This window comes from Oncorhynchus tshawytscha, linkage group LG13, assembly GCF_018296145.1.
Source record: "Oncorhynchus tshawytscha isolate Ot180627B linkage group LG13, Otsh_v2.0, whole genome shotgun sequence".
NCBI classification, from domain to species: domain Eukaryota; kingdom Metazoa; phylum Chordata; class Actinopteri; order Salmoniformes; family Salmonidae; genus Oncorhynchus; species Oncorhynchus tshawytscha.
This window is the reverse complement of record NC_056441.1, coordinates 21,705,529-21,717,631: the sequence shown is the minus strand read 5'-3', so window position 1 is coordinate 21,717,631 and position 12,103 is coordinate 21,705,529. Positions and strand designations below refer to the sequence as shown.

Sequence of the window (12,103 nt, the reverse complement as noted above, 5' to 3'; positions counted from 1 at the left end):
TCTCTTCTTCATTCGTCTTTTTTCTCTTCCCCCCCATTTTGAAATCACATAGGACAGTAACAATCACTGGATCAACTCCACTCCCTAGTCTCCTGTTTTAAACATTCCAGCATTTCAGCTCAACCAGCAAATCTTTTTGGACACAGTTCAATGTATTTACACATATGTCCTGCAAATCTTTACCGAGGTCTGTCTTTATACAGCTCCGGTGTGATATGGCACACAGGACTGTCACATTCTGTAGAGAAATATAAATAAACAAAATATTACAATAAATAGTTATATAGCACTACTGCCCTGCTTCTACACACCTGAACACTGTACATGTGATGCACTTGATCAGTCAGTGTGAATACCACAGGCCTTAACAGTGATGTACTTGATCAGTCAGTGTGAATACACCAGGCCTTAACAGTGATGTACTTGATCAGTCAGTGTGAATACACCAGGCCTTAACAGTGATGTACTTGATCAGTCAGTGTGAATACACCAGGCCTTAACAGTGATGTACTTGATCAGTCAGTGTGAATACACCAGGCCTTAACAGTGATGTACTTGATCAGTCAGTGTGAATACACCAGGCCTTAACAGTGATGTACTTGATCAGTGTTGAATGCATTGACTGGGTTTGAACCAAGGCAATGTTGCTTAGTGAAATCTGTGTGTAACAGGCATTGAAACAGCTCTTCAATCAGTAAAAGTGTAATAACAATGTAATAATAATCTCTATAATACCGTGGTATTAACGCCCAATAACAATGTGTAATAGTAGGACCTTTATGTGGTGGTATGACAGGAGCAGAAATGATGAGGGCTTTGTGGTTTCTACAGATACAAATAAAAAGGGATGTGTGTAATCTGTATATGGCATCTCTCCCCCATCCGGACATTTGCCACTGTCATCCAGAGGCATATCTCACCATGTGGCCTGAACACATACAGTATACATCTGCTGTACGTCTACTGCATGATTTCCAGTCATATACTAACAGTTACTATCTACAGTCTTTTGACTGTTTCCCTACTGAGGATAATTAATATACAATGAAACTAACTGTTAACTTAAGACCAGAAACACAATCTCAGTAACTGTACAAACTCCTCTGGAGAGTAGCTTAAAAACAGTATTCATGACAGAACAATAAAGAATGGCCGTCTGTCTTCTCCTTGGTCTTTGTCGTCCGTCAAAGTTTGACCTTCATAGAAAAACAGTCTGAATCAGGTTGACAGATATACATTTTCAGTCTGAACGCCGTCTCAGTGTGCAGCTCTGTGGTTGGCTGGCTGAATCAGGATGCTGAACTGTGATTGGCTAAGAGCCGGTGGCTTGCATGGCACCTTCAACACAAAGTGTATTTTCTGTGTGTGTGTTCAGGCGCGAGGCTCCAGCTTGTGTGACAGTTGGAACAGTGTCTGTTGATTGTCGATGATGTGGAGGTAGTGAACGCTCGCCCTGACCTCTGCACTGTCGCTCCCCACCACCTCGTTACCTAGGAGACAGACAGATACACGCGCACACACACACAGACAAAAACACTGAAGCTGTATGACTTCACCAGCAGAGACTGAACAGAACAACATTACAGAAACACAGGCACAGACAGACAGAAAGAGAGACAGAAAGAGAGCCAGACAGAGACACCATACCGAGTTGGTCGCTTTGGCAGTGGCGAATCAGACGCACTGTGTCGGCGATCATGTGCTGAGGGGGCGGGGCATAGAAGAGAGTCAGTCACCATGATAACGGTTATTAAACAAAGAGACAAACGTTCACACACAACAGACATGTCATGACTCACCAGTTTCTGGAAGTTGACCAGGTTGTCCTGAAAGGTTTTGTTTCCCTCGTGGATAAAGGTGATGTCTTTCAACAGCAGGGGCATGAAGGGGATCTTAGGAGGCTTCATCTTCTTGAAGGCATCTCTGTAGGCCTTATGGTTCAGAGACGGGTCCTGGAGAGACAACGAGGAGAGGTTAGGAGTCAGGGTAAGGTTAGTGGTTAGAGGTCAGAGGTTAGGCTTAGGGTCAAGTGGATCTGAACCTAGAGACTGATACACCAATAGTCTCAGAATATTTTGTTCCTTAATTCATGACCTTCTCCTAACTATTTTCCACCAGCCTATCAAGACAAATATTACTTTAAACCAATGATAATGAGTCTTACTGTGATCAGCTCCAGTTCAGAGAAGATCTTCTTGAATTTCCCCGGAACTTTCTGAAAGTAAACGTATGGAACAGATACACACCATCAGAGTACACACACACACACACACACACACACACACACACACACACACACACACACACACACACACACACACACACACACACACACACACACACACACTTACCTCCCAGGTTATGTTGAGTCTGCTGACGGCTGCTGTGTTGAGTCCCATGATGATGGCAAATGCTGAGTTCAGGTTCCTTTGGGCCTTACAGCTACATAACACAAAACAGGGATTAGTTGTGTGTGTGTGTCCATGTGTGTGTGTGTGTGTTTGATTGTCTAAAGTGTGTGTGTTCTCTTACTGCGCTGCAATCTTGATGAACTTCTTGAGCAGCTGGACTCGTTTGTTGAGTGACACACACATCAGGACCTCAGACATGACCCACTGCTGGACCTCGTTGCAGCGCTGCAGCAATACAGATAGCCCCTCCCGGTGGCTGCCTCCGGTACTACAGCTCATTGTAGAATACACTAACTCCTGCTGCAGGGGGGAAAAGACAGAGAGTTGAGTGTGTATGTGTATGCGTGAGTGTGTAGTAAAGTTCCTCCAGTGTGTGTGTGTGTGTGTGTTACCTCGTGTATGGAGTTGAAGAGGTTCCAGTCCAGTTGTGTGAGAACAGCAGCCATATCCCAGGTGTTGATACCCAGCAACCTCACTGTTCTCCTACTCAGCTCACTGTCTGTTAGAGGGGCCTACACACACACACACACACACACACACACACACACACACACACACACACACACACACACACACACACACGTTAAGAGTAGGTAAGTGTTTTTTTTTGTCTTTCAAATACTTGAGTTTGATTTGATTTAGTAGTGCAACACACCCCACCCCAGGTAAGCTGAATCGAGGTCCCCTATAGCCTTTGTTTAAAAAATAAATACCATTTGTCAGTGAATGACCACAATCAAATTATTCGTAACCGTAATCTGGGTGTTAATTACCATAATATGTGTGAGGTCCCTCCGACAGACCATCAGTTTGCTCTGTGGCGTCAAAGTCTCAGAATACACATATTGACCAGCCTGTAACATCCTCCTCTCTACAGGGGGAGAGTGAGAGAGAAAAGTGGGGAGAGTGAAAAGGAGTGTGTGTGTGTGTGTGCTACTCCAGTGTGTGTGAGTACCTTCAGTGGGTGTGTGTGTACCTTCAGTGTGTGTGTGTGCCTTCAGTGGGTGTGTGTGAGTACCTTCAGTGGGTGTGTGTGTGTACCTTCAGTGTGTGTGTGTACCTTCAGTGTGTGTGTGTGTACCTTCAGTGTGTGTGTGTGTACCTTCAGTGTGTGTGTGTGTGCCTTCAGTACCTTCAGTGTGTGTGTGTGAGTACCTTCAGTGTGTGTGTGTGTGTGTGTGTGTGTGCCTTCAGTGTGTGTGTGTACCTCCAGTAGGTGTGTGTGTCACCAGCACCATGTCCTCCTCTGGTCGGTCCATCTTCTGACCCACAATCCTCAGCAGCTCTGCCACGCTCAGCAAAGAGTGTGTGTAAACACACAGGTACGAATCAGCACTCACATACACACGACACAACACTGGAACACACACACACACATAGCGTTAACACATCATAAAACATATTTTCAATTTTGATTGGGTGAATAGAGACCTCCTTGCTTTTAGACTAATTCAAATGGTAATTGATGGAAGATTCTATGATCCCATCAAAGTCTTACTGTGATCAGCTCAATGACCTCAATGACCTCAGGACTGGCTGGTTTCCAACCCTTTACGGTGTAAAGCAGGGAGACCTACTCTCATTCACTTTATTTGCAATATATGTTAATGATTTAGCCCTACAAATCAAACATGCTAAACTTGGTGATGAAGTTGTGGATATATTCCTGGCCATCTTGTTGTATGCTGATGATATCCATTACATGTACAAAAGTATGTGGATGCCCCTTCAAATTAGTGGATTTGGTTATTTTATCCCGTTGCTGACAGGGGATGAAATAGTCTTTCATCCAGTTGCTGACAGGTGTATAAAAGGCTATTTCATCCCGTTGCTGACAAGTGTATAAAATTGAGAACACAGCCATGCAATCTCCATAGACAAACATTGACAGTAGAATGACCTTACTGAAGAGCTCAATGATTTTCAACGTGGCACCGTCAACAAGTCAGTTTCCAACAAGTCAGTTCATCAAATTCCTGCCCTGCTAGAGCTGCCCCAGTCAACTGTAAGTGCCCTTTGTGAAGTGGAAACGTCTAGGAGCAACAACGGCTCAGCCACAAAGTGGCAGGTCACACAAGCTCCCAGAACGGGACCGCAGAGTGCTGGAGCTCATAAAATTGTCTGTCCTCGGTTGCAACACTCACTGCCAAGTTCCAAACTGCCTCTGGAAGCAATATCAGCACAATAACTGTTTGTCGGGAGCTTCATGAAATGGGTTTCCATGGCCGAGCAGCCGCACACAAGCCTAAGATCACCATGCACAATGCTAAGTGTCGGCTGGAGTGGTGTAAAGCTTGCCGCCATTGGACTCTGGAGCAGTGGAAACGCGTTCTCTCGAGTGATGAATCACACTTCACAATCTGACAGTCCAACGGCCGAAACTGGGTTTGGCAGATTCCAGGAGAACGCTACCTGCCCGAATGCATAGTGCCAACTGTAAAGTTTGGTGGAGGAATAATGGTCTGGGGCTGTTTTTCATGGTTCGGCCTAGGTCCCTTAGTTCCAGTGAAAGGAAATCTTAATGCTGCAGTATACAATGACAATCTAGATGATTCTGTGCTTCCAACTTTGTGGCAACAGTTTGGGGAAAGCCCTTTTCTGTATCAGCATGACAATACCCCCATGCATAAAGAGATCCATACAGAAATGGTTTGTTGAGATCGGTGTGGAAGCACTTGACTGGCCTGCAGAGCTCTGACCTCTGACCTCAACCTGACAGAACACCTTTGGGATGAATTGGAACGCTGACTGCGAGACAGGCCTAATCGCCCAACATCAGTGCCCAACCTCACTAATCCTCGTTGCTGAATGGAAGCAAGTCCCCACAGCAATGTTCCAACATGTAGTGGAAAGCCTTCCCAGAGGTGTGGAGGCTGTTATAGCAGCAAAGGGGGGACCAAATCCATATTAATGCCCATGATTTTGGAATGAGATGCGTGACAAGAAGGAGTCCACATACGTTTGGTCATGTAGTGCAGTTGTCCTTGCCGAGACATTAGATGACCTCCAGAATATTTAGAATATTGTTAAACTATGGTGTACTAAATTGAGACTGGCGATAAATCAAGAGAAGACCCAGGTTGTTCATTTCAGAAAGAAAGGTGTGCAGTGAAGTGCACACAACCTTTGTTTTGGTCCAACCCCATTATTGTACACTGGGCTCTATAAATATCAAATCAAATACAATTTTATTAGTCACATGCACCGAATACAACAGGTGTAGACCTTACAGTGAAATACTTACTTATGAACCCCTAACCGACAATGCAGTTAAAAAATATGGATAAGAATAAGAAATAAAAGTAAAGTAAAAGTAATTCAAGATCAGCAGTAAAATAACAATAGCGAGACTATATACAGGGGGGGTACACGGTACAGACTCAATGTGCGGGGGCACCGGTTAGTTGAGGTAATATGTATATGAAGGTAGAGTTATTAAAGTGACTATGCATAGATGATAACAGAGAGTAGCAGCAGTGTAAAAGATGGGGAGAGGGGAATGCAAATAGCCTGGGTGGCCATTTGATTAGCTGTTCAGGAGTCTTATGGCTTGGGGGTAGAAGCTGTTTAGAAGCCTCTTGGACCTAGACTTGGTGCTCCGGTACCGCTTGCCGTGCGGTAGCAGAGAGAACAGTCTAAGACTAGGTTGGCTGGAGTTTTAAACAATTTTTAGGGCCTTCCTCTGACACTGCCTGGTATAGAGGTCCTTGGTTTCATTCTGGATGAACACATGCCCTTTGAAGATGCCATAATATCGCTAGCAGATTCTGCCAGTTAAGCTTTGGGGTCAGTGTTAAACAAAATGATCTTGGTTACTGTGCTTATTTTCAGCTAAAACTCCTATGTGTGTCCAGGGATGGACTATGCAGCTGGGGTTTGGGGTTCCAAAGTAGGCACTAATTGCAACAATGTTTAAAACAAAGCCATCTGCTGCTTTCTTGGTGTGCACCACAGGAGGTTGGTGGCACCTTAATTGGGGAGGACCTACTCGTGGTAAAGGCTGGAGTGGAATAAGTGGAATGGTATCAAACTGACTCCAAACCTGGCCATCTGTGGGGATATGGGTTGGGAACCATGTGTGGTTAGGCAAAAGGTGACATGATACATCTATGGAACAGACTGATAAATATGCCAGAACACAGAATCACTAAAAAAGTGTTTGACTGGGACCTTACTCATAACCATCTGTGGGATGGAGAATTGTTATCCATTTTTTGTGAAACTGATTTGCAGAATACACTGAATATATAAAACATTAAGAACACCTGCTCTTTCCATGACATAGACTGACCTGGTGAATCCAGGTGACAGCTATGATCCCTAAATGATGTCACTGTTAAAACCACTTCAATCAGTGTAGATTTTTAAGCCTTGAGACATGGATTGTGATTGTATTTGTATTTACTATGGATCCCCATTAGCTGCTGGCAAGGTAGCAGCTACTCTTCCTGGGGTCTAGAAGAATTAAGGCAGTAATACAATTTTAAAAACACTACAAAACATTCACATCAGATTTCACAACACACTAAGTGTGTGCCCTCAGGCCCCTACACTATTACCACATATCTACAACACACTAAGTGTGTGCCCTCAGGCCCCTACTCTACTACCACATATCTACAACACACTAAGTGTGTGCCCTCAGGCCCCTACTCTACTACCACATATCTACAACACACTAAGTGTGTGCCCTCAGGCCCCTACTCTACTACCACATATCTACAACACACTAAGTGTGTGCCCTCAGGCCCCTACTCTACTACCACATATCTACAACACACTAAGTGTGTGCCCTCAGGCCCCTACTCCACTACCACATATCTACAACACACTAAGTGTGTGCCCTCAGGCCCCTACTCTACTACCACATATCTACAACACACTAAGTGTGTGCCCTCAGGCCCCTACTCTACTACCACATATCTACAACACACTAAGTGTGTGCCCTCAGGCCCCTACTCTACTACCACATATCTACAACACACTAAGTGTGTGCCCTCAGGCCCCTACTCTACTACCACATATCTACAACACACTAAGTGTGTGCCCTCAGGCCCCTACTCTACTACCACATATCTACAACACACTAAGTGTGTGCCCTCAGGCCCCTACTCTACTACCACATATCTACAACACACTAAGTGTGTGCCCTCAGGCCCCTACTCTACTACCACATATCTACAACACACTAAGTGTGTGCCCTCAGGCCCCTACTCCACTACCACATATCTACAACACACTAAGTGTGTGCCCTCAGGCCCCTACTCTACTACCACATATCTACAACACACTAAGTGTGTGCCCTCAGGCCCCTACTCTACTACCACATATCTACAACACACTAAGTGTGTGCCCTCAGGCCCCTACTCTACTACCACATATCTACAACACACTAAGTGTGTGCCCTCAGGCCCCTACTCTACTACCACATATCTACAACACACTAAGTGTGTGCCCTCAGGCCCCTACTCTACTACCACATATCTACAACACACTAAGTGTGTGCCCTCAGGCCCCTACTCTACTACCACATATCTACAACACACTAAGTGTGTCCCCTCAGGCCCCTACTCTACTACCACATATCTACAACACACTAAGTGTGTGCCCTCAGGCCCCTACTCTACTACCACATATCTACAACACACTAAGTGTGTGCCCTCAGGCCCCTACTCCACGACCACATATCTACAACACAAAATCCATGTGTATGTGTGTGCATAGTGCAGTGCGTATGTTATTGTGTGTGTGTGTATGCATGTGTCTGTGCCTGTGTTTATGTCTCTTCACAGTCCCCGCTGGCCACTTTGAGCCAGGAGAGATTGACATGCATATTATTAATATTAGCTCTCTGTGTACATCCAAGGGCCAGCCGTGCTGCCCCGTTCTGAGCCAATTGCAATTTTCCTCGGTCCCTCTTTGTGGCACCTGACCACATGACTGAACAGTAGTCCAGGTGCGACAAAACTAGGGCTTGTAGGACCTGCCTTGTTGATAGTGTTGTTAAAAATGCAGAGTAACGCTTTATTATGGACAGACTTCTCCCCATCTTAGCTACTGTTGTATCAATATGTTTTGACCATGACCATTTACAATCCAGGTAAGGGGCCTAGACTGCTGCCCTCTTGATCTACCTGTAGAGGCTTCCACTAAAGAACTCCCTCTGTGATCTGTTAGACTGCTGTACCATTCAGGGTGAATGGGCAAGACAAAATATCTAAGTGCCTTTGAACGGGGTATGGTAGTAGGTGCCAGGGGCACCGGTTTGTGTCAAGAACTGCAATGGTGCTGAGTCTTTCATGCTCAACAGTTTCTCATGTGTATCAAGAATGGTCCACCACCCAAAGGACATCCAGCCAACTTGACACAACTGTGGAAAGCATTGGAGTCAACATGGGTTAGCATCCCTGTGGAACGCCCTGACGAATTGAGTCTGTTCTGAGGGCAAAAGGGGGGGTGCAACTCAATATTAGGAAGGTGTTCCTAATGTTTGGTATACTCAGTGTACAGTGCCTTGCAAAAGTATTCACCCCCCTTGGCGTTTTTCCTATTTTGTTGCATTACAACCTGTAATTTAAATAGATTTCATGTAATGGACAAACACAAAATAGTCCAAATTGGTGAAGTGAAATGAAAAAAATGACTTGTTTCAAAAAATTCTAAAAAATAAAAAGCGGAAAGTGTTGTGTGCAACACCACCAAACAAGGGGCACCACCAAGCAAGCGGCACTATGAAGACCAAGGATCTCTCCAAACAGGTCAGGGACAAAGTTGTGAAGTACAGATTAAGGTTGAGTTATAAAAAAATATCCAAAACTTTGAACATCCCAGCGAGCACCATTAAATACATTATTAAAAAATGGAAAGAATATGGCACCACAACAAACCTGCCAAGAGAGGGCCGCCCACCAAAACCAAGACCAGGCAAAGAGGGCATAAATCTGAGAGGCAACAAAGAGACCAAAGATAACCCTGAAGGAGCTGCAAAGCTCCACAGCGGAGATTGGAGTATCTGTCCATAGGACCACTTTAAGCCGTACACTCCACAGAGCTGGGCTTTACGGAAGAGTGGCCAGAAAAAATAATAAAACATGTTTGGTGTTTGCCAAAAGGCATGTGGGACACTCCCCAAACACATGGAAAAACGTACTCTGGTCAGATGAGACTAAATTGTAGCTTTTTGGCCATCAAGAAAAACACTATGTCTGGCACAAACCCAACACATCACCCGAAAACACCATCCCCACAGTGAAGCATGGTGGTGGCAGCATCATGATGTGCGGATGTTTTTCCTCGGCAAGGACTGGGTAACTGGTCAGAATTGAAGGAATGATGGATGGCGCTAAATACAGGGAAATTCTTGAGGGAAACCTGTTTCAGTCTTCCAGAGAATTGAGACTGGGACGGAGGTTCACCTTCCAGCAGGACAATGACCCTAAGCATACTGCTAAAGCAGCACTCGAATGGTTTAAGGGGAAACATTTAAACGTCTTGGAATGGCCTAGTCAAAGCCAAGACCTCAATCCAATTGAGAATCTGTGGTATGACTTAAAGATTGCTGTACACCAGCGGAACCCATCACACTTGAATGAGTTGGAGCAGTTTTGCCTTGAAGAATGGTCAAAAATCCAACTTGCTAGATGTGCCAAGCTTATAGAGACATACCCCAAGAGACTTGCAGCTGTAATTGCTGCAAAAAGTGTCCCTACAAAGTATTGACTTTGGGGGGGTGAATAGTTATGCACGCTGAAGTTCTGTTTTTGTTGTATTATTTCTTGTTTGTTTCACAATTTAAAATATTTTGCATCTTCAAAGTGGTAGGCTTGTTGGTAAATCAAATGATACAAACCCCCCCAAAAATATATTTTAATTCCAGGTTGTAATGCAACAAAATAGGGAAAATGCCAAGGGGATGAATACTTTCGCAAACCACTGTATATTCAGGATCAAATTAGCATGTGGTGTTAAACAAATCAAGGACAAAACCACAACGGGAAATGGGCAGCTTATATTTGGTTTAAACCTAAACTTAGAACGTACACTCTCACCAATGAGAACTACACCCCTGAAGCATATGTCCTCCTGAACCTAACAAAAAACCAAACGTCCGTTTGTGCACCACTCAGATCCGGCACCCTCGCTCTGGCTACAGAGACGCAGAGATTTAACAGATTGTCCGAAGAGAGAATTTGCCTACTGTGTGAAATTGGGCAAATCGAAAAGGAAATCCATTTAGTGTTTTATTGCCCTCTGGATGGCGATCTGAGACATGTTCTTTTTTGTAAAAATGTTGGTGATAAACCTGAAGTATTCTGCTTACGGGACGAGCAGAGGCTTGAATTCAGACAGGGTGTGTTTGAGATTGATCAGTTATTTCACAATGTACACAATGTACTGAGAAATGTACTGGTTGTGTAGTGTGGCTAGATGGTAGCTGGTTGTGTAGTGTGGCTAGATGGTAGCTGGTTGTGTAGTGTGGCTAGATGGTAGCTGGTTGTGTAGTGTGGCTAGATGGTAGCTGGTTGTGTAGTTTGGCTAGATGGTAGCTGGTTGTGTAGTGTGGCTAGATGGTAGCTGTGTGGCTAGATGGTAGCTGGTTGTGTAGTTTGGCTAGATGGTAGCTGGTTGTGTAGTGTGGCTAGATGGTAGCTGGTTGTGTAGTGTGGCTAGATGGTAGCTGGTTGTGTAGTGTGGCTAGATAGCTGTACAGGCTGTGATTATTGTATGCATATCATTTGGAAAATGTTATTTTGTTTTGATTACAAAGAAAATGTCACTGTGTTTAGTAGTGTCTTGTAGACCCATGTGGACTGGGCACCGCTAAGCGTATGACACTTCAATAAATCATATCAATCAAAATCAATAATATCAATCACATACAATCACAGCATCACGTGTGTGTGTGTTCTCACCCTCTTTGGTGTCAGCCCGAGGGAAGCGGAGTGGCAGACTGTTCTCCTTTAAACTGAGCTGCTGGAACAGAGGCTTACTCTGGAGAGACAGACAGAGAAATACAGGGATGAAGACAGAAGGGAGGGGAGAGAGAGGGATAAGGAGAAAGCATGAGAAAGAGAGGGGGATAAAGAGAGATGGAGAGGAGAGAGGGAGAAGGGACATAAACCATTAGATTATAAAAGGGACACTTTAGGATTTTGGCAATGAAGCCATTTATATACTTCCTCAGTGTCAGATTGAACTTGTGGATACAATTTTTATGTCTCTGCGTGCAGTTTGAAGGAAGTTGCTAACTAGTGTCAGCGCAATGACTGGGGGAGTCTATGGTAACGGCTAGCATGTTAGTAGACACCATAGACTTCCAGTCATTCTGCTAACGCTAGTTAGCATTTGCTCGCAAAACTAGCTCTTACCTCCATTCATACTGGATGCAGAGACATAACAATGCAATCCATGAGTTCATCTGACTCTGGGGAAGTAGATAAAGGATTTCACTGCCAAAATCCCAAAGTATCCCTTTAACTTGGCAGTGACAGATAATTTTCGTCTACCAATTATCCCCCCCATTTTCTCTCTCTCCCCTCGTCCTTCTTCCATCCCTCTCACCTTTTGTTGTGGAGGACATTCATCCACTGTGCTGAAACAAAAACAAACAGAGAAACAAATAAACAACTCCATATTTGCTTGTTCATAAATAAAGATTTACTTGAGAATTGAAGCTTCCGTTTACTCTATCC

General features: G+C 44.4%; 1 protein-coding gene across 4 annotated transcripts in view; it reads right to left on the bottom strand.

Annotated features, from left to right (window-relative positions):
• The window catches only part of LOC112265821 (rap guanine nucleotide exchange factor 5), a 66,993-nt gene continuing 54,890 nt past the window's right edge, over window positions 1–12,103 (bottom strand). For all 4 annotated transcript variants that reach the window (XM_042295327.1, XM_042295326.1, XM_042295328.1 and 1 more), the window contains 11 exons: window positions 11,973–12,003; window positions 11,324–11,402; window positions 3,619–3,768; window positions 3,185–3,282; window positions 2,804–2,923; window positions 2,533–2,711; window positions 2,352–2,442; window positions 2,165–2,215; window positions 1,800–1,952; window positions 1,648–1,702; window positions 1–1,490 (listed from right to left, as the gene is read on the bottom strand). In XM_042295327.1, the coding sequence (XP_042151261.1) occupies window positions 1,372–1,490; window positions 1,648–1,702; window positions 1,800–1,952; window positions 2,165–2,215; window positions 2,352–2,442; window positions 2,533–2,711; window positions 2,804–2,923; window positions 3,185–3,282; window positions 3,619–3,768; window positions 11,324–11,402; window positions 11,973–12,003 (1,126 nt within the window). In that variant the 3' untranslated portion in view covers window positions 1–1,371. The remainder of the gene's footprint in view (window positions 1,491–1,647; window positions 1,703–1,799; window positions 1,953–2,164; window positions 2,216–2,351; window positions 2,443–2,532; window positions 2,712–2,803; window positions 2,924–3,184; window positions 3,283–3,618; window positions 3,769–11,323; window positions 11,403–11,972; window positions 12,004–12,103) is intronic.